General features: G+C 35.5%; 1 protein-coding gene across 1 annotated transcript in view; it reads left to right on the top strand.

The window, feature by feature from the left end:
* LOC131069532 (uncharacterized) overlaps nt 1-24,069 on the top strand; it is a 124,037-nt gene that overhangs the window by 65,249 nt on the left and 34,719 nt on the right. The window contains exons 3-4 of the mRNA XM_058005008.2: nt 5,135-5,260; nt 23,498-23,625. Of these exons, the coding sequence (XP_057860991.1) occupies nt 5,135-5,260; nt 23,498-23,625 (254 nt within the window). The remainder of the gene's footprint in view (nt 1-5,134; nt 5,261-23,497; nt 23,626-24,069) is intronic.

Here is a 24,069-nt window from a genome sequence, read left to right on the forward strand (position 1 = left end):
TCTTGATGCACCAAATCGAAACACAATGCAGCTCCAATGTGACAAATTGAAGAAAACTTGAGCTTCCTCCTTGCTGGTTTTTCTTCTATGCACCCTTGTTTTTCTTCCCAACTCACTTTACTCTTCCTTTTTTTGCAAGTGAATGAAATGAAAGTCACTTTTAGGGCTAGAAGACAATTAACATAAAAAAACGGATTTAAAAAAACTTTGCAAACTATTTTTTTTTGTGTTTTAAAGTACGTCCATGCCGGCCGAGTCCAGGGCTCGGGACTCGCCGAGTTTGGCGAGTTTGGGCCAAACTCGCCAACTCGGCGATTCCGAGTCCGAGCCCTTGGGACCCGGCAGGCCTGACTCGGACTCGGACTCGCTGAGTCTAGGCGAGTCCCGTTTCTCTGATCACGAGAGTGTTTAAGTGTTCACTACGGGTAGGTGGAAGGATGCTTGTTTTTGGTATTTATAGTGATCCTTGTTTAGGGAATAAACATGTATGTTGTTGAGGTGGATTTTAAACCTATATGTATTAATTTATTAAATAGATGTATGCTTTGAGTGATGATTGCCATGAACACAATTTGAATACCTCAAGGGAGTAGAGAAGTTGTCAACACATTTTCAAAAACTTTGGATTTCCAGTTTGGTAAGCTTTTGTGGGACCAAGATCCTTTTTTTTTGACGTGGTGTGATAAAATTTTTATCAGATAAGTACCCATGGTTAGGTGGTTGGGAGTTCAATCCCCACTTAAAAGGAATCTTTAGGCAAAATTGAATGCAAAAGATGTGAAGAAGTGGAAGAAATGTTTGTAGGTGACAGTTTCAATCAGAGTTGAACCAATGCAATGTGTTTAACCCTATAAGAACGAGTCATGATGTGAACAAATTGTAATTGACAGTTCCACAATTGAGAAATGTGTCCCAGGTAGAATAAAAGAACAGAATTGAAAGGTCATCTGAGGACTTGAAATGGTTCTCCTTTTTTCTCTGCACGTGGAAAATGTTATCTTTCATTTTATTTGACTGATTTATTCATCCTTTAGTATAACTACATCCATTGGGATATTTACTAATTAATTGTTCCTTTTTGGAGAGGAACCCTTATCTTTAAAGAGGAAATTCTTTCTTCTTGGGAAGCCAAGGATTGTAGAAATATAATTGTCATGAGAGAGTTGCATTAGCCTTAATGTTATTGGCAATTGAAGTTAAGAGGTCTATTGCTATATTTATGCCGAAGGCATACCCTATATGAAGTTTTCAACTTACTTATTGAAATCTATGGTTCAAAATTGACTAGAAGGATGCAAGACGATTGAATTGATCTCAATCGTATGTTTACATTAATATTAATTTTAAAAAAAGGATAAAAAACCATAAAAACATATTTTAATATGATTATTTAGAAAAATGTGTACAAAAGAAAAATTTACTGTTTTTTGCTTTCAATAATAATATCTTTTAGTGGTATCTTCTTTTATTTGAATATTCCATATTTTTTTGAAGTTTCAAAAGTGGAGAAGACAAAATTATTAAAAAAGAAAGAATTAGCTATTTTTCCTACTTTTTTAAATGATTACTTTTTCATTAAGTGATAATCTTATTTTAATTATTTATTCTTTTTAATGAAATTAAAAATAATAATAAAAAATTATTAGAATTCATTTAATTTATAGTTATTTGTGTTATTAAAATTTTAATTATTGTAGAATACTTATTTTTTGAATTAAAAATCTATCTTTTATTTCTATCTTCTTTTGATACAAATATAGTTTAATTTAATCTTCTTTTATTAGGATATTCTATCTTATTTTTTATTAAATTATTCTAATCACCATTTTCTTCTTTTAAGGTTTAATTTACATTAAGTTAAAATAATTGTTTTTGTCGTATGAAGTTACAAATAATAATTTTAAAAGAAAATAGAATTAATTTAGTTTATTCATTTGTCTTATTGAATTTTAATTTATTGTAGAATAATTATCTTTAAATTTTTATTTTTTATATCTTTTTCTACTTATTCTCTCTCTCTAACTCATAAGCACACACTCCTTGTTTCTCCCTCCCTTTCTCTATCTCTATCATCCCTATCCCTCTTTATTTTTTTATATTTCTCTTTATCTATATTTCTCCCTCTCTCTATTTCTCCCTATCTCTCCCTCCCTCATTCCCTTTGTATCCCACTATCTATCTCTTTAGCATTACCTCTCTCTCCCTTTCTCTTCTTGTAAATATATATCTCTTGCTCCTCTTCCAATATATGTCTATCTCTTCCTCCATCTCCCCATATTTCCCTCCCTCTCCCTTCATATCTATTTGTCTATCTCTAGTTTTCTCTCTATATCGACATATGAATCTTTGTATCTCTCTCCATCTCTCCCTCTCTCTATGTCTCCTTATATCTCTATAACTCTATCACTCTATCTCACCATCTATATATCTCTTTATCTCTCCATATTCCTCAATAGACCTCTTTATCTCCCTATCTTTATATCTTTATCTCTCACTCTACATCTTTTTATCTCTCTATCTATTTCATCCTCTTCCTCTCTCACTCTATCTTCCTTTCTACCTCCATCTTTCTCTCCCCCCTCTACCTATATACATGTCTCCCTCTATATATCCATCTCTCTCTCCCTCTTTCTCTCTTCCTACCCCTCCTTTTAAACCTCTATATCCATATCTATTTTCCTCTCTATATCCGTCTTTCCATATTTCCTCTCTCTCTCTCTCTCTCTCTCTCTCTCTCACTCACTCACTCACACACTCACATACACACACACACACATTATTTTTTGAGCTTCCACATCAATCTAATCCTATCTCTTCTCTCTCTTTTTCTTCCATATCTCTCTCCTTTTCTCCATCTTTCTCTATCTTCATATTCATCTCATCTATATTTCTATCTATATCTCTATATTTATCTCTTTATCTCTCTCTCTTTCTCTCTTGCTTTCCCCCCCTCTACCTCTCCCTCCTTCTCACCTGATTGCAAACATAACATGAGCTTGTTGGTTATGGAACTTGATTATCTTCCTAAATGAAAAGTTTTGTTTCAGTTATAATTGGAACCTTGTAAGAGGATGCAAAGTAGATTTGAAACTATCACTTCTCCATTAAGACCTTTGTTGCACAAATAACATTATTTTCTAAATTTGGCCTGCCAATTGATCTCATGTACTGCACAAATTTATGCAATTTTTTTTTACCAAATTTAGCCCTAATTGACTTTAAACACCTCTTCAGCATACCCATTGCATCTAGCCACATTAGAGTTCACTACATTAGGTGCAGGTGTGAGAATGCTAGAAGAGAGGTGTTCTAAGAGGCTCATGTTCTTGTACAAATTAATATTCTTCCTTTTTAGAGGGGAATTATTTCTTAATAGAAGAATTTTTTTTTTATTTGAAAGCCAAGGATTGTACATATAGGATTCTCTTGAGAGAGGCATTTCAGTCATGCTAGTCTTAGGGTTATTCACAATTAAATGTAAGATGTCTATTGCCATGTTTTCTATGGACTGTGTGATTGCATGTAGCCACATTGGAGTCTACTAAATTAGATGCAATTGTGAGAATGCTAGAAGAGTGGTGTTCTTAGAGGCCCTCGATCTTGTACAAATTGAATTTTATAGCAGATTCATTTGATGTAGTTTTTCCCACATTGGGTTTCTCCAAGGTGAATCTTGAGTTTTTCTTTTGACTGTCTATTGTTGTTTTCCAAATACTTGTTTATGCCATGTTGCCACTAGTCTCTAACACCGAGTCACAAGTGGTTATGGATAATGGGAATATTCGTATCTCAAATAATTTCAGTCCTGCATGTTGTTAAATACAAGTATAGAACTAGTGAGCAAGTCACAAGTGGTTATGGATAATGGGAATATTCCTATCTCAATTAATTTCAGCCCTCCATGTTGCTAAATACTAATGAATGTAGGATTATATCGGTGATTCTCCCTATCCACAGGGCTTACATTTGGATAATTCTTAAAACCATCCAGATGCCCACCTCTCTCCAAGTCATTGACATACCCTTAAGAGATTCTAAAATGCTCTTCAACTAGGTTGTCTGACTCACAAAATAGAAACCAACTAAGAGAAATTATTGTAAACCAAATTCCTAGGATTTTTAGTATATACATAAGTTTTTCTTCTTTATGATGTAACGACTGTAGTTTGTTATTCATTTTTTCAAAATGATGTTTTGGATGCTCATTGGATGAGTCCATTGTTTATTTCTTCAAAGCCTGTATTATCAAAATTCTATATGCCTACCGTTCTTGCTCCATTGGTTATCTCTGTGTCTCTTTTTGTTTCTATTTTTTGAAGATGATTTCTTCTGCCTTTCAATTGCTTGATGAGGAATAAGATGATGTTTGAAACTACTTCCTACTTGGTAACTGCCCCCTTACCTGCTCCGACTTGGTAACCTTCATTTAAATGATTTTCTGATAAATTCAATGTCTTTAAATCAGAATATATATTTGGCAGCATAGACAAATGTCTAGAAATCAATTTGATGTGATCTATTCATATTTTGAAAACCCTCTCCTGAGAAAATTTGAATACATCATTTACAATTTCAGGAAGGTAATGTAATGCCTAAATTGATTTGTTTAAAATCATTTGCCAGGAACAAAGATCTCTGGAAAAGTGAAATATTTTTAATTAGGAATGAGAATATTTCTTTGGAAAAGTTCTAAAGCATTAATGTGGTATGCTCTAGAGCATAAAATAGAAGACTGTTCATAGTTATACAGTTGGCTGCAAAGTACCTGCAATGGATCAGTTATATTTTAGTTTTACTGTTGTTTTCCTTACAGTTTTGAGAAGGCATTCTTGAAAGGTCAAAGACATTTGTGTATAATCTGTAATTGGACGATCATACCGATTTCTCTTTTAAAACAATATTTTGAATATTGTACACTTTTGAAGCTGACCACGTCCAATAATAATTCTAGTGCTAGAAATGTTATTTGGTTGCTAGCAGCAGCAACACTGTTAATGGAAATTTTAGTAAGTCAATAATTTATAACTTTTCTTCTCAAATACTCCAGGTTAAGTGTTGCACCGTGCTTGGGCAAGAACATTAGAGGGCATTTTTTTGCAATCTGCTAGAGTTTGATTGTGATTTGACTTCACAGGTTGAATATATACCACATGCATCAAGTCAACCAATACAGGCAGCAGCTGAGGCCCCACAGGAGGCTCTTCCAGTTGATTGTAGGCCCAATTTCAGCTCTGCATGGAGAATCAAAGATAAGTTCAAGGTATACAAATGGATCACTTCTTGAACAGTTCTTTCTACCATGTTTATAAAAAATGCTGTAAATAGAAAAGAACATTTTTTGTGCAAGCATCTTCTCTCTCACTCCTTGTTGGGTGGAAGCATTGTGACATGTGTGCCATGACTGTATTGTGTTGGATGACAAGATGCAAGGGATATGCTGGAAGGAATAGTATAGAGCACATTTATGTGATACATGTCACATGAAGTTACATTTTTTTCTTAGGTCATTTGTCTAAGTTTCTTGGCATTGAAATTTGCTCTATGGAATTAATTAGTTTGGCTACATCAAACAGAAGAAACCAGCTTTCAATTTTGTATCTTATATGTTTGCATTTGATTTAATGTTCATAGATTGTGCCTGATGATGGGAAAAGATCTCATTTGTCTACATCCTGTTAATTTTACCATTTTATTGTTTCTGCTTACTCTATTCGCCTCAAAAATTTCATTGGAAACCATTATGCAAGATTACAATCACAAATCTATCTGAAATTATGTTACATGGGGACACATCCCCCCTAAAACCCCTGTCCCTGTCCCCATAGCCATTTCTGAGGCTTTAGAATGTTAGGGGACATCCCCTGTCCATCCCCAGTCTCCAATGATTCTCAGGAATGTTCTTGGGATGCAACCCTGAACACCTTGAAACATAAACCAAACCTCCAAATTTTTTTTTGCCATTTTCTTTGAGGTTTTCAGCAGCTTGAAGAAAAGGAAGGAAAGAAGAGGAAAGAGGGGCAAAGAAGGAAAGAGGAAGAAGATTTGCAACCATTCTTTGCACTTAAGGTCATTTTCATTTATTGTTAGGTGTGCTAAAATCACGGCTGTTTTTTTGTTTGCATTCATTTTTTTAATATTGTAAAAAAATTTAGGCAGTTTTTTGCTTTTTGTTGTCGCACATTTGTTTGCAAGTAAAATGAGTGGTAGCGATGAGTATGAGATGGGAAGTCAGGAAAGGAATGTTAACATAAACCAAAATGAGTTGAAGGGAGTGGTGGGTGTTTTCATTCTTTTGAACATGAGTGCTGTTGCAAAAAAGCATTTTGCATGCTTGTAACCTTTCTCAAGGATTATTCAAAGGACCTTTCAATCCCCAGAAACCCTTAATGCGATTTGTCACTATTTTTGACAATAATTGGTCCAAAAGAGCAAGAGTCAACAAGCTTTGGTTGCTCCATGTTGAAATATTGATTTTTAACAGGAGTTACAGTAGGGTTGGACATCATTTATAAGGTTGAAATGGACATCGGATTAGAGTTTGTGTGAAAATAAAGTTGGAAGCTATGTACCCCACGGATGCATCCTATAGGGGATGCTTTGGAGATGGGTCGAAAATGTTTCCACCTCATATCAGATTCTCAAAAATTTTGGTAATGTTTCTGAAACATCGAAATTTTCTCAATAAATGGTAGGGGATGGCAAGAGACAGCTAGGAGACCGCTACATGTCCCTCAACCATCTTGGGGAAGGCTAGTTGTCCCCTATGGTCCAGTCAACATAAAGACAAATTAAAAGAAAAAGACAAAATTCAAAAAAAAGGGATGGGGGGCCCACAAGGATCCCCACACCTCTTTACACCAAGCCTAACTAAACCTAAAATATCTACATTGACAGCTAAAAACAAAATACAGATTCATTTTGACATTTTTCAAATTGTGAAGAAGATGAATAGAAAGAGAAAAGTTGTGAAAAGAGAAGAGATCAACAGTCAGCAAAAACAAGAAAGCATCCAATCTACATGATTTGATGTAAGTTTACTATCCATTGTTCATTTGCACAATTTCTTTTGCATTTTTTTCCCCAAAGTTTCAAACAATTAGGGAGTTTTTTTGTTTGATTTTTATTTGTGTTTGCACTTGCAGGTGTTTTTTGAATTTTTACCAAAAGACAATGAACAGCAATGAGGATAGTTAAGGTGAAGAGGTTCAGATTCAACAAATAAGCTGTAGAAGTACTAGTCGGGGTTCTTTTTTAGAGTGGGAATGTTGCAAGGACTGAGAGTTAAAATAGCCCATTTGAATGCCTTTTCAAAATTTTCAAAATTAATGCAAAAGGCTCATTTAATACCTAAATTTAACACCTAGGATGACTTAATTATCGAAATAAGACTATCTAATTAAGAATTAAGGTTGTCACAAGCCAACTACTCATAACCCCATGCACACTATAGAATTAAGGGCATAGCATGGTCCCTGCCTTCAAAAAAGTATTGTCCTCAATGCTAATCAATAGTGGTTGCTTTTACACAAAATCTTCATCTTCCCATATGGCAGCTATGATAGGCAAATTCTTCCATTCAATGAGGTACTCTCTGATTGTCCAGTCGTCAAGTTTTTTGTGTAGTTTGGAGTACTAACTTTGAATCCAAGATTATTCTTCCTTCTTCGTCTCATTTTGGTAACATTGTTTGTGTAGAGATTTGTTGACCAATCACCTTATTCAAACATGAGACATAAGAAAATGGATGCATCTTTGTTGTTAGAAGTAACTCAAGCTCATAGGCTACACCAGCAACTTTTTAGAGATTTTGATATGGACCTATTTTGGTGACAACTTGGTATCCTTTGTTTGTTGCATCAACCTATACGGTTGCAACCTCAAACAAACTCCAGTTACCCACTTCAGAAATCCTTTTGTATTGTGTTGGCTAGCCAATTGTTTCATTTGATTTTGTCCCATGGCAAAATTCTCTTTGAGTCCACAAAGTGCCTATTATTAATGATTCATGTGATCTTCCATAGCCTGAACTCTTGGTGTCACTCTTAATGATGCTATGTTAGATGGAAGATGGTATCCATATAATGCCATAAATTGATACATTTTTGAAGAAGAATGGAAGGTATTTTATGCTATTTTGCTAGTGGTAGTCAAGCCATCCATTGAGACTGCTTATCTGAAGGGAAACAACGTAGATACGACTCAAAGCACTCATTTATGACCTCAATTTGTTCATTTGACTGGGGATGGTATGAAGAGTTGTGAGAAAAATGAGTACCCAAACAAGAGAACAAATTTGTCCAAAAATTACTAGTAAATATAGGGTCACGATCACTAACGATAACCCTTGGGGTACCATGCAACTTTTGAATATTCTCCATTTATATTTTTGCCATTTTACTTGTTGTAAAAGGATGGGCTAATGCAATAAAATGAGACATATTTGGTGAGGTGATCCATTATTGCCATGATGAGATTCTTATATTCATATCTAGGAAGGTCTATGAAGAAATCCATGGAGATTTCTTCAGATAATAGGCTAGGAAGGGCTGGGAAAAACCAAGTGTCTTAACTATCTCACCTTTATTTCTTAGACATAACAAACATTTTGCCACAAATTTGTAAGCATGACCTTTAAGCCCTTCCCAAAAGATATCTTGCTTGATTTGATGATGTCTTCAAAGTTTGAGTGACTTGCAATTGGAGAGCCATTGAACTCTTGGAGAATCCTATGTTTGAGAGTGGAATTCTTGCAATAAATACAATCTCTCTTTACACCACAAAGAGTCTCCCTTCCAACAAAATTTATTTGCATTACTTGGATTATTCTGCAATTGTTGAATGAGATTTCTTGTACCAACATCATTCTACCACTTTATTTTGGATTCTTCAACTCAAGCCACTTGTAATATTGAAATGATAGACAATAATACCTTGACCTTTTCATCCTTCTTGGATGGTGCATCACCCTTTAAATTCTCCTTCCGTTTCTTATAGATCTCAACATTATAAACCAACATCTTAGTGATCCATTTTTGTTCTTTAGAGGATATATTGTGCTCCAAACAATATTTTAGGTTACCATGACTTGTCTTAACTTTGAAGTGTCTACTTGTCAAATATGTCCGCTGTTTCATTGCATAACGAATAATTGGAATTTCCTTCTCATAAATTTGGCTTGATTTGATTCTTACCCTTTAGCTGATGACTCTCAAAAGCAATGGACCTACCGTTTTGAATGAAAACCACTCCTATATCATTTCTTCAAGCATCACACTCCATAGTTAAATTCTATGTGAAGTCCAGAGTGGTACACATAGCCTCCTTTAGTCTCTCACATGTTGTATTATCTAAGCCATTCTATTGAAAAGCATCATTTTTCAACAGAGTTGTGAGGGGTTTTGCTATGTGGCCATAATTCTTCACAAATATTTTATAGTATCTAGTGAGTTCTAGGAAATCCCTCAGTTCATTTTAGGAATTAGCCACTCCATCATACCCTTGATTTTGTTTGGATCAACTTTTATAGTTTTACTCCTTCATGAGACATTATGCGATCCAAGTACTCCACCTCTTTGAAAACAAAAGCACAATAGGAAGGTTTAACACAAAGTTGATGTTGTTGGAGAATTTTTAATGCCTCATCTACATGGTGTAGATGATTTGCTCATGTCTTGCTATAAGTCAATATATCATCAAAGAAAACTAATGTAAATCTCATAAAAAATGGCTTCAAGATGGAATTTATCAAACTTTGAAACATAGGAACATTAATAAGATCAAATGGATCACTAGAAACTCATCATGGCCCTCATGAGTCCTAAATGCCATATTAGGAATATCTTATTCCTTAATGCAAATTTGGTGACAACCTAACCTAAGATCAAGCTTTGTAAAAACATAGCTCCATTTAGTTCATCTAGTAAATCATCAATGACTAGAATAGGATTGTTGTTTATGGTGCTCTTGTTTGTTAAGTTCTTTCAAAATTCTGTGATCAAAATAGAAGAGATGGAGATATGATCTGAAAGTTGTATTTTATCTGCTATAGCGTGTTTTAAAGATGCACCACACTTATTAATTTCGGTGTGTACATCCTCCTCAATGTAAGCATGCTATATAAGTGGATGAGGGGTTACGTAATGAAGAGATATGTCTTCCCACGTGGGAAGACACATCTCTTCCCTATGTACCTCTCACCACAGTATATAAACTAGTCACCGTTTACTTACTTGATCGGAAGGAGTGCGACTTGTTTGAGAATCACTTTACCACCCGATACCATGAACGGTGTAACCGTTGGTCAAACGCGATAAGTTAACTTATTAGTATATGTAATCAAATTAGTATATATATATCGGAAGCATGAAATAGTACGACCGACGTTACAAAATTTAACACTCCCTCTTAACTAGGGAGGACACATTTCATGTTAGAGAAAACATCACAATTCATCCATTGATTGTGAAGAGAGGAGATATCACACCATAGTGATATTCAGAGATATGGTTCAACAATGAATATCAAGTCTGATGATACTCACCATAACTCATAGTTATCAAGTAAGGTATGTGCACTGGCATCAAGTCACATGATGCCTACCATATTGATAATGATTTCATGGCATGTCCACGAATATTATGTTCATAATATTCACCATGAAGATCTCTATCATAATTATGGTTTATTTAATGATATCAATCAACAGATATCTACCATAATGTCTCAGAGATATATATACTATCATGACATGTCCACAGATATCAAGTCACATGATATCCATCAAGATAGTTAAATTGATAATTGTAAAATTGTCACCTTACAATATCAATTTGAAACAAGTGTTCATTATTGAAAAGTCGTCACCCTTCAATAATGTTCACAGAAGGCCCATGCAGTCATGGAGTCACACACATGACAAATAAAAGAGTTTACACACTAAACATCTTTAAATATATTAGTATATCAGAATAAATGAGACTCTATCTCAAAATTAAATAACATTTTCAACCATACCAAGTTTATCTCTAAAGTGTTCAATCTTGATCCTGGAGAGAGGCTTGGTAAGAGTGTCTACAATCTGATCACCTGTACCAATATAATTCAGTCGGATCACATTCCTTTCCACCATATCTCGAACATAGTGATAAGGAATCTCAATGTGTTTAGACCTGTCATGAAATACTGGATTCATTGAAAGCTTGATGCAACTCTGATTGTCATAGTAGATGACAGTAGGATTTAAGGGCTGACCAAACAGTCCTACAAGCAGTTTTCGGAGCCATACTGCTTCTCTTGCTCCCATGGAGGCTGCAATGTATTAAGCTTCTGTAGATATCTGAGCAACTGAAGATTGTTTTCTACATATCCATGAGATCATTCCTGATCCTAAACTGAAGCAACATCCTAATGTGCTTTTCCTGTCAACTATGCTTCCAGCCCAATCAGGATCAGTGAATCCATGTAGGTCAAGGTCTACATGTTTATACTTCAGACCAAAACCAATAGTTCCTCGAAGATATCTCAGAATATGTTTTGCAACAACAAGATGTATTTCCCTAGGTTCACACATGAACTGACTTAGTGCGTTAACAACATAACATATATCAGGTCTTGTGTTTACCAAATACATCAGAGATCCAATAATCTGTCTGTAGAGGGTAGGATCTGCAAACTCTGATTCTGCAACTGCTTCCTTTAGTTTGTGCAGATTTGTCTCCATAGGTGTGGTCATGGATCTACAATCCATCATTCCAAATCTTGAGTATATCAATGGTGTATTTTCCTTAATTAAGGATTATACCATTTGCCTGCTGCCAAACTTCCAATCCAAGGAAGTAGTGAAGGATTCCTAAATCTTTCATATCAAACTTAGAGGCTAATTCTTTCTTACATCGAGAAATATAATTATCCTCTCCTTTGATTAGTAGATCATCAACATAAAGAATAAGAATTAATAATTCACCATTGATTACCTTGTAGTAGAGATTTGGATCTGCTTCATTCTTGGAAAACCCTAATTCCAAGAGATAGTGATCAATTCTTTCATACCATGCTCTGGGGGCCTGTTTCAGTCCGTATAGAGCTTTCTTTAATCTGCAGACATGTGATTCAGCCTTATGAATCACCAAACCTTCAGGTTGCTCCAAATAAACTTCTTCAATCTTACCATTCAGAAAAGCAGTCTTAACATCCATTTGATGGACTTTCCATTCTTTAGATGCTGCAATAGACAAAACTGCTCGGACAGAAGTGTATCTGGCAATAGGAGCAAATGTCTCTTCATAGTCAATACCTTCTTTTTGTGAGAAACCTCTGGCAACAAATCTTGCTTTGTGCTTCTCAATGCTGGCATCTGCTGCATGTTTGATTTTGAAGAGCCATTTAGAAGATACCACAGATTTGCCTTTAGGCCTAGGCACAATATCGCATACATCATTTTTCAGAATTGACTGATACTCTTCTGACATAGCATCTTTCCAAACTTGATGCTTGAGCGCATCTCCAACATAGGAAGGTTCTGCATCAATGATCTCACTCATCAAGGTAGTATAATTGGAAAATAGGTTAGGTCTCTTACTTTCTCTGAAGGTCCCCTTTGGAGCAGTATAATTTTCAGCTTCTTGAAGCATCTTTTTAGCCCAAAGTGGTCTCTTCCTAGTTTCGGGATAATTTTCTTCTAAAGGTAAGCCTTGAACTTCATGCTCAACATCTTCAGGGGTCTCCCTCTGAATCTCAGGGGTGGAATCCTCATCCAAGCTTGTAGGAGGATCTTGGTGTTCTAATTCATTAGAGCTTTTGGACCTCTTGAATGCTATGACTTCCTCAAAGATGACATCTCTGCTTAGTTCAATTTGTCTTTGACCAGGTATGTATATTCTGTAGGCTTTAGAGGTTTCACTGTACCCAACAAATACTCCTTTCTTTCCAGAAGGTTCTAACTTTTTCTTTGGGGACATGAATATAGACTAGACACCCAAAGATCCGGAAATGACTTATGTCAGGTTTGTTGCTAGTAAAGGCTTCTTCAGGGGTTTTATTGTCAAGAAGAGAATGAGGACATCTATTTTGAATGTACATAGCTGTCTTAGATGCTTCAGCCCAAAATGAGGTTTCTATATTTTGGTCAAACAACATAGCCCTAGCATCTTCTACTATAGTCCTATTCTTTCTTTCAGCTACCCCATTCTGTTGTGGGTTATAAGGTACAATTAACTCCCTCTTAATCCCAACATTTATACAATAATCTTTAAACATATCAAAAGTGTATTCCCCCCCATTGTCTGTTCTTAAGGTTATGATTTTCTTACCTGTCATATTTTTTGCAAGAGCTTTGAATTCCTTAAATTTAGAAAGGATTTCTTTAGACTCTTTGTACCTCAGAAAATATATCCAGGTCTTCCTAGAATAATCATCTACAAATATTACATAATATAAAAATCCCCCTAATGAGGGTACAGACATGGGTCCACATAAATCGGAATGAACTAATTCTAATACATTTTTGGATTTACTGTTGCTAGAATTAAAAGACCCTTTAGTATTCTTTCCCAAGGCACACCCTTTGCAGGCTCCTTCAGATTTTTGATTTAGCTTGGGTAAGCCGATCACCATCTTCTCTATCTTAGGTAGGGCATGGAAATGAAGGTGCCCTAAACTTCTGTGCCAAAGTTCATTCGAATCTGGAGTCTCATGAATCAAGGCTAGAGGTGGAGTGGTGCAAAGTCTGTAGAGGCTCCCTTGTCTTACTCCAATGGTGTGGGCTTTCTTGATGGTGGAGTTATTTGGCCAAGCAAGTACCTTTCCTTCCATAAAGGTTAATCTGTAACCCTTATCTTCAAGTGCAGAAACCGAGACAAGGTTTCTCTTTATACTAGGTACAAGTAGAACTCCAGTCAGCTGTAGGGATATGCCTGACTTTAGGTTGATATTGCAGGTTCCTATTCCCATAACTATATAATTTGAGTCATCACCAATTGTCACTTCTTCATTTGAACTTTCCACAAGTGTATCTAGGTGCTCACGAAATCTAGTGATGTGTTGAGATGCTCCGCTGTCAATCACCCATGTGTTGAAACTGGAGGTTACTTGACTAGAGAGGGCTGAGTAGAAGACTAGCATCTTGGAATTACTCCCTTTCTTAATTTCTGCCATTGAAGTTGCTTGTTTGATCCTGTCTGGACAGTTCATTGCATAGTGCCCATATTGGTCACATCTGAAACATTGTACTTCAAAAATGTCTCTCTTCTTCTTTGAAGACCTCTTCCCATTTGAGTAGTTGTCCCTCTTTCTCTTAAAGTTCTTCTTCTTTCCTTTCTTATGGGAATTAGAGTTTAGAACTTGAATGTCTTCATTACCATTGTTTTGTTTTATTCCTCTTGTGACAAGCCGAGATTCTTCTTGAATGCAATCGGTTTTCAATCTATCAAACTTGGGAAATTTAGAACGAGCACCGATTCCTTGAATGAATGATTCCCATGAGGTAGGAAGTCCATTTAGGGCCATCATAGCAAGTTCTTTATTGTCTACTAGATGTCCAATAGTGGATAGTTGATCCCTAAGCTCAGTGATCCTCAAGAAATAGGATGTAACTGTTTCTCCTTTATTCATCTTTATATGGTGTAGTTGATTCTTTAGGGTGAGAGCCCCGCTAGTGTTGTTGATTTCATAAATGTCAGCTAGTGCTTTGAACATTTGAAAGGCCGTCACATATTTAGAAATAATTGGTACAATGTGGTCTCTTACTGAATCCACAATTATCTTAAGGGCCTTCTCACTGTCCTTGCTCCACTGAATTTTCTCTGTATCATCAGAGGGTTTAGGAATTTCACTTTTGACATGGGAGTCAATTTTATTTTCTTTCAAAACAAGCATGATCCTGAATTTCCAAGATACAAAATTTGATGCTCCATCTAATCTATCTTCAAACCTAACTCCGGTTGCCATTAGGATTACGGGAATGTGATCTTAGTAAGAGCCTGGTGAAAGTTTATGAGATCGTTACAGAATTTTAATACGATCTTCCTTAACCTGGCTCTGATACCATGTTAAGTTCTTTTAAAATTCTGTGATCAAAATAGAAGAGATGGAGATATGATCTGAAAGTTGTATTTTATTTGCTATAGTGTGTTTTAAAGATGCACCACACTTATTAATTTCGGTGTGTACATCCTCCTCAACGTAAGCATGCTATATAAGTGGATGAGGGGTTACGTAGTGAAGAGATGTGTCTTCCCACGTGGGAAGACACATCTCTTCCCTACGTACCTCTCACCACAGTATATAAACTAGTCACCGTTTACTTACCCGATCGGAAGGAGTGCGACTTGTTTGAGAATCGCTTTACCACCCGATACCATGAATGGTGTAACCGTTGGTCAAACACGATAAGTTAACTTTGGTTTTATTTATCATTAGTTGACGTTAACATATTAGTATATGTAATCAAATATATATATATATATATATATATATATATATATATATCGGAAGCATGAAATAGTACGACCGACGTTACAAAATTTAACATTGTTAAGCTCTCTATAGTCTAGACACATGGTTTCTTTCTTACATTTATCACCATTGGAGAGGAGTGAGCACTCGGGCTATGCCTAATAATACTAACCTTGTAGCATCTCTTGACTCATTTTCTTGATCTCACTTTTTTGTACATAGGCGTAACTGTAAGAGCTGATGTTGGGTGGTTGGCTTCTTGGTAGTAGCTGAATGGCATGATCATGATCCCTTTTAGAAGGTAATCCTTTAGGCATATCTTCAAAAACTACTAAGTGACCATCTTTTAATTGCTTGTCGATTTGGCTAGGTAGAAACTTTTAATTTATAGGTTGCAAATGAAAACTCATTTGCCCACCTTCTCAGTTCTATTGTCCTCTTGGAGGGAAAGACCATGAATAGCTCCTAGAAGTTCATTTCAGTTGTCTCTAACATGGTAAGCCACTACAGTTTTTAAACAATATTTGGGCAATCAAGATGGTAATCTCCCATGGATGATTTAATGTTGTGGCATTTCTCCAAACAATTGATACTAAAGTACTCTCATTTGCAATTAGGACTTGAAATTCTGGAGTTGGATAAATAAATCAATTTAGATGAGCAACTGAATTCTTATTGATGAAGTTGTGAATGCTTCTGGGGTCTATTAACACTGTTACTCTCTCTTTCTTCAAGAACCTGACTACATTGAGAGTTTATAGGTGCTAATACTAGAAAGTGCATGACAAGAAATGCTTGGTTTGGTATCCTCCAATTCCTAGTTTGTCTCATTGCCCCCTCTAATATTGCTTCATTCTCCTCTTCTTCCTCACTTGGTCCATCAATGTATATCAATTTCTCTTTTAGTATATTTTTGCCCTTGAATGTATTTGCTAACACATTAAAACATAATCCTTGAGCTCTGTTCTCTTCAATTTGTTGTGGAGTTATTCTAGTAGTTTGAGGTAGTGACTATATAGGAGTGCTTTTATTTGTTATCTTTACAAAACCTTGCTTTATATTGGCCACAAACCTTTGTTCTACTTCCCTTGCCATAATCATTACTTGGGGCAAAGAATTTTGATGGAACATATGTACACCATATTTGGTGTGGTCCTTGAAACTCCCTGAATTCACTGATTTGCAGCTTTGGTATATATACGTCACATGTCTCAATAAGCTAGCGAACCCAAAGGATGGAATACCCTTTCCCCAAATACCCTTCGTTCGGTCAGGTTAGGCAGAGGCTCCGACAATTGTTTCATCTGTTTACCTATAAGCACTTGATGCTTGAGTACATGGAGCCTTACACCAGCCATATCTAGGAACAACTGGGAATGTAGAAATTACGTTTATAGGAACGCAAGAATTTCCAATAAGAATATAATTTTGCATGGCATCATCTAGAGCATTTGCATGTTTGAAGCTTGTTCTTTTGTCACATCTTCAAAGACTGTATTTATTTTTTTAATTGTGTATCCTCTCGATGTAATTTGAATGAAGGCAGAACTCTAGTGTCTAAACACAGATAGCACTTTTATTTTGATTTGTGCATTAACTTTATGATGAATGCACCACTATTGGAACATTTATGCAAAACTATTGGGACATTTGTCCACAAGTACTGGCGATTTTGAGTGGACGGTTACTAGAACATCTTTAGTTAGGTATCAGGCGACACTTTGAAATGTGTACTTTTTGACTTTTGTGCGCATAACTAATTCCACAACATGCATCATTACTACCCAAAAGCTAGATCAATAGCTATAAGCAATTAAGTCGCATACGAAGATGACAAAAAAAATAAAAAATCAAAATCCGATGTATCGTTTAGGATCTGTGGGTGTGCGAAGTTAGCTATGACGACTACTGGTGCTCTTCCCCTACCATTTCTTTTTTAAAATAAGAAAGAAATTGCACATAAATGAAAAGGACTGAACAAAAAAGAGGAAAAAAAGTTTTAAATCTTCCACATTCTTATTTTGGGAGGAAAACGGATCGTGTAGGTTAAATCTTTAAGGGCGTGTAATTTATTAGATAGGAAAAAGTTGCAACTCATAATAAAAAGGGTTCCAATCCCGAAAGAGGGTATACCAAACTCACAGTGGGTTAACTAAGAGAAGCTTCCACGCCTATTAAAAAATTGACGTCCAAAATTACTCAACCTCCAAGCCAAGAAAGAAATAAAGGCCAAAAAAAAAAGCCTTGAGATTTGAAACGAAACAACTTCTCTCGCCGCACATTATATTGAAGGGCGTGACTAGCTGTTTACGGAAATAATAAAATAATAAAATAGAATTATAAACTAACAATCTCGGAGATGTCGTTATTGGAGTGGGTGGGTGAATGTGCTGCTCTGTTAACCGGCTTCATTTCTTATGGTCGTATTAAAATTAAATAAATTAAATAATAGAGGGATGAGAGGTCTGTTTATTCATGCTTTCGGCCCATTCTCCTTGTTTCAGTTGACTGCTTATCTATCTGGGTTTGGTGCTAATTGCACCTGTATTTGGAGCGAGAACAGAGCTTACATCATATTACTACTATAAGATACAACCTTGCAAAGGGCAATCTCATTTCGAGTTGAGTAGATAAGGGAGAGCTCATTTCGAGAATTGGAAATATGTGGATATGTTAGTGACAAATAAAACCATTGAAACGCAACCCATAATCAAGCTTAGCCTAGTTGGAGTCACCATTTTGGTGGTTAGCAAGAGCAAAACAATATAGTGATCATGAGTAAGATGCACCGGATAAGCTTGGATGGGAAAATCCTCAGATCGAACAGAACAAGGTGCTCCAGCGGAACCAACCCTTGGAAGATCGGGAGTAGTCAAGTATGGTATTTCAGTCGCCCCTATGGTATTTCAGTCGCCCTTGAAGAGATAGGGGGTGGCAACAAATAAAAAGGAAGCCCTACTATTCTATGGGGATCCCGTTGTTGAATTCATTCATCCACCAGTTGAATAACCCATTTCAGAACCAGTTGCTGATGCTTCTATCTCTGCTACTGGTTTTGTGGTTGGGACTGGGTCTCGCTCCGACTCTGCGAGAACGTATAGTCATGCCAGAAATTCCATTGGCAAGGGGAGGGGGACAGGTCCCCATAGAATAGTAGGGCATAGTCAGTAGAGCCAGACAAATGATCGACTCAAGGTAGGGTTAGGAAGGGCCCCTGATCGTCGGATACAACTTCTTTGCTCCCTACTCAAAGTCCCTCTCCCGATACGAGGCATGTAGTGAGAGCCAATGACTTTGCCCTAAAAAAAGATCAAGCTTTCATCAATCCCGTGTGTGGGCCCCCCCATATTCTAGCGTATTCTAGCAAGTGCCCCGTAAAAAAATAGTGAGGATGATGAATGATACCATCCACCACATGTAGGATAAGTTCTACATAAAAAGCAAAGTTGGCACTAAGCAACTCAAACGGAGAGGTCCAAGTGACTGGGATATACTATCTTTATATATCCTCTCTTGATGCTTTAGTGATGACCTCGAAGAAAAGGAGTTATCAACAACAATTCAAGGAGTACACATAAGGAAGTAGTCATGCTATCCATCGAGATGCCAATAGACTGAAGGAGTAAACTAATCTAAAAATACATCATAAAGTAATTAACCTTAATCTCCTTGACTTAAAACAAATACTTCAACAATCAGTATATCATCATCAGTGATTTTATAATATAAAATACTGTCAGCACTGCACTTAGTAAAACCAAGCTTCAAAAGATATTTATCCAACATATAATGGAGAACTAGATGTAGAGAAACTTGATAATTGGATAAAACAAGTTGAAGTTTATTGCATGATTCAAAAGTTTACTGATGATGCACATAACATTCATCATAAAGTTAATGCACAAATCAAAATAAAAGTGCCAACATATAATGGAAAACTAGATGTAGAGAAACTTGATAATTGGATAAAACAAGTTGAAGTTTATTGCAGGATTCAAAAGTTTACCGATGATGCTTCAAAGATCCAATTAGCCACTCTTCGCCTCAGAGGCACAACCTTAATCTAATGGGAGAGCAAAATTCGGGAAGATCTTAACCGATATGGTAAAATTATTTCTTCTTGGTTAGAAATTCTAATTTTGCAGTAACTTGCTCTTGTCTAGTCCAAATGACCTCAAATTTGGATTGTAGCAATTTCAATATAACCTTGAGCAACTCTCTAGAAATTGGAAAAAAATTCACAAATTTGCAACATTGGGAGTGAATTTAGTGGAAGCCCTTATTTCACAATAACTCCTCCAAATCCGCTTTAAATGACTTTAAATCTGGATTGTATCAACTTCAATATGATCTTCAATAATCTCCACAAAACAAGAAAAAAGTGCCAAGTTGAGCGAGATATGCTTCACAATTTGACCTGTTGAGTCAAAAAAAAATTGCATTTATTCTTGCCCACTGAAGGCCAAGATCATGTTTTGATACTACTAGTAATGGAATAACTTGCACACGAGAAGAATATAATAAGAAATATGCTGCAAATACCTGATAATATTGCATAAGATTATTAAGAATAAGCCACTTTGAGGCGGCAAGTCTCCAAATATCTCTAATGAGAACAAAATTTGCAATATGATGATAATAAACTAACCATTGGTTTCTCCACAATGCTACATACTTAATTATGCTCCAGTTGCCTCGACCAACTTAGATACCTAAACATAACACCTAGGATGACTTGATTATCTAGATAAGATTATAATAGTGATCATATAACTTAAGTGTTAAAGAAGCCACAAGCCAACTACTCTTAACCCTATGCATACTAGAGGATTAAGAGAAACACATTTTTGGACTCCATCTTGTGTATATGCTTTGAAAGACATTAAAAAAACGATTGGGTGAAGACAATGATGGCTAAAGTGAGAAACATAGAAATGTTTATATCTAACCACCATACAACACTTGCATAATTCAAGGGTTTTTGGAAAGGATTTTTCAAACTAGTGTAGATTAGATATGCTAGCTACTTATGGAGAGTATGTTGAGGTGCAAGAGGCCCAAAAATACATGGTGGTTTGTGTAGAGTAGAAGAAGTGAATTGAATCAAAGTTGAAAGAAGGGAAGAAGGTGAGACAAAGGGTGCTTAATAATTCAAACTAGCGTAGATTAGATATGCTTGGTGGCCATTGTGAGGTAAGAAATTTTTATTTTCTATGTTTTCTTTTTATTGTAGTAGTTTACCTTTGATTTATGTTTCTAACAACAAATACCATTTAATTTTAAATTTTTTCATTTTGTTTTAATATTTGTTTGATTTTTTAAATGTTGCATGTAGATATATTTTGAAGAAGTTGAGAAAATACAACTTCAGAGATCCCAAGAACACTTGCAAGCAAAATACCTGTCACAAGAGAAGAATGGAGGCAAAAACCAATAATGGCTCTGAAGAAGAAGATTATCATTCAGAGAGGGAATCAATTAATGAAAAAGTACAATACACTTCTTATAAAAAGATATTTGCAACCCTAAAGGTGTGGAACCCTAAATATGTGCAACCCTAAAGAAACCTTAAAGGGATAATGTGTATTTAATAATTAGAATAATTATTAAATACTTACAATATTATTAAATGCCTAAGTTTAGCTTAAGCGTAGAGTATAATAGACTAATAATTAAATAAATAATTATTTAGCTAATACAAGATAACTCTATCTCATATTTGTTTTATCATATCACGTGCAATGTGAATAATTAGGTATATGTATTTAGATTCTCCTAGCCTTGAAGAGATTTATGAGAGTTTTGTTGGTATACTTGATTAGATGATGCAAGCAATTCGCAATAGGGGGCCCTGAATTATAATTCAATGATGAGCATATAAGGTCTATTGTGATGAAGAGGTGGAACACAAGGAACACCTTTCATGTGGCCTCCTATGCTCTTAACCTTGAGCAATATGCATTTAGATATAGCAAAATCCCTCCCTTTGATGGTGATGATGAGGAGGGGGGTTTTTTGAAGGCCTTTGGAAAGATGTACAATGCTAAGGATGCAACCAAACTTCAGGAGCAATTTGTCAATCTTCAAGGTCCTATATTTAACAAACAAGAAATTAGGGCAGATAGGGTCATTCTTGCACAAAAATACCTTATTAGATGCTGGACATGGCATGGGAAGGATACAATGGGCCTAAGACATCTTGCAGTTTGACTACTCTCTTAGGTTGCTAGTTTCTCTATTCCAAAGAGGAATTGTCCACCTATGGCTTTATCCACTTGATCGAGAGGAACAACCTTACCTCTAGAGAAATGGAGAAGTAGATGTATTTTATAGCACTTTGGCACTTTAGGATTGGCAGACTCCTAAGTGTCAACAAACTCTAGCCACATGGGATGTTCATCCTGAAGATGCTTGATATATTAAAGAGGGGGAACAACTGAGATTGGTCAGGGTTCCATTGGGTGATCCATAATTTGATATAAACAGTTACCTGGATTGAGAGAGCTCTTTTGATTTTGAAGGCCTAGGTGAGGCGTAGTAGTACTATATATTTTTATGTTGCTATGTCTATTGAAAACTTTGAAAAATGAAATCAGAAATTTCCATTTTTTTATCGGTGCTATACTGCTACGGGCCTTCAGCTATGCCAGTAACATTTTGTTTTAATTTTAATACCAAATTTAATACATTACATGCATGACTAAACTTAAATTTTGATGTCATGTAAAGCTAAATTTGTTAAAATTTTGAATTATCCTTTATGTTTTTAAATTTTTTCTGTCCCCCAAAAATAGCCACCTTGGATTGCCATTCCCGAACACATCCCACTGGCCCTTTCTGTCCTTGTCCCAAAAACACGTTCCACCATTCCCGAGATGCCATGGAACATATATTTGTAATTATAGCTCAAACAAAACCGTGGTTATCTTCTATAGTTCTGCACCATTGTTTTAATATCTCTTACAAATTTTAGATGTTTTTCATGTCAATTGTTTGGATAATGCAAGGTTATTCTATTTAGTCAAGAACATGGTATTTAGCTGGTTAAATTGTATCACAAAACACATTTTTTGATTTTCTTATTCCGATGCCTTTAAGTTTATGGTAAACATGCGGCAGTTGTCTTAAGACAACTGTTGACTAATTTGCATTTACTTAAACAAGACAATATTCGATATTCAAAGATAAGAAAAAGCCTTATCCTTCAGTTCCCTACAATAATCATAGCCTTGATGAAATGCAGTGTTATAGTTACTTAGGCATTTAAGTCAATTATTATTTAAATTTGAACTTTATTTCTGGACTGTTGCCCTATCTTGGAAATGTGGGATTTGTGAAATGTGTACTGGACACATAGGTAATGTCCTCAATAATTACCGCTCCTAGTATTTGATGCTCATCATATCTTTGGAAAATGGTAACAAAATTTACAACACTGATATTTTGAGAAATAGCTACCGTTGTGCTAAAACACATGAAATTTGCACATTGAGAAAACTGAGCAAATCCCACTCGAGCTTCAAATAATGAGCTTCCATCTGAGGATTTCAATCAGATTTTCTGTATATTAAGATTGCCTAGTAGGCTAGTAGGATTGTTTTAGGCTTCTATAATGAGTCAACTTTGTGGCATTACCATACATGGATCATAATTCTTGTGCCTATTTTAATCTTAGCTTTAATTTGAAGAGTTTGATATTTTCCAGGATCAAACCTTTTCTTTCCATTTAATGTCAGTGAACACCTTATGGATGTTTTGTATTATGGAATGAGTACTTGATCTAGTGACAAATCTAAATGAATGGATTTTCCTTAAAGCTTTTTCTTTAGATAAATTGTTGAACTCCCACTTCCAGGCACTATTTCAACCTAGTAATCTCTTGCGTGCTTGTGAACATTTTAGTGCAGATTTTAAATGTTAACAATCTGTAAGTTGTATTCTACGTTGCTATTTGGTTTTGCTCCTCTCGAAGAATGCCATGGAGATTTTGCAAGGATGCTTTTTTTTTTATAAAACTAATTTTTGTTCTATCTGTGTCTGATTATAGGTAAATGGGACATATCACTGCAAGTACACCCCTGGAAAGTCCAAGGTGGATATTGTTGGTGATAATTTCTTCAGTTGTTCTGCAAAAGAAGTCTCACTATTTGAATTGATAAGTCGTGTATCAATCCTGTAAGTAGCTTGTCTCTTTAGGCTTACGCAAAATTACATTGCTCTGATGCATGTTCATGTTTTATATTTTTAGATGAATCCTTCGACATTGTTCTCAGGACTACTCTCTTGGTTTCTTGATTAAGGTTTTCTTTTGTTTTCTTCTTTTTCCTTGTGTTTATTTCTTTATTTTATTGTGCTTGTCACTGTTTACTCAACTTGCGTGACTTACATTATTGTATATAGCTTCCAAGTAAACTCAAAAATATGAGATTTGTTTACTTCTATTTGTTTTAGCTTCCATCGTCATTTGGACAAATTGACTATGTTTTCCTTAGTGGGAGAGCACATCAGAAATAATGTTCTTATGCACTTATGAACCTGATTAGAAGTAGGATAGCAACATTTTATTTATGCGCTTACTGTTAATATGTTTGATGTAAAACTGAGTTAAGATATATTGCA

The sequence above is a fragment of the Cryptomeria japonica genome, chromosome 2, assembly GCF_030272615.1.
Source record: "Cryptomeria japonica chromosome 2, Sugi_1.0, whole genome shotgun sequence".
In the NCBI taxonomy this organism is placed as follows: domain Eukaryota; kingdom Viridiplantae; phylum Streptophyta; class Pinopsida; order Cupressales; family Cupressaceae; genus Cryptomeria; species Cryptomeria japonica.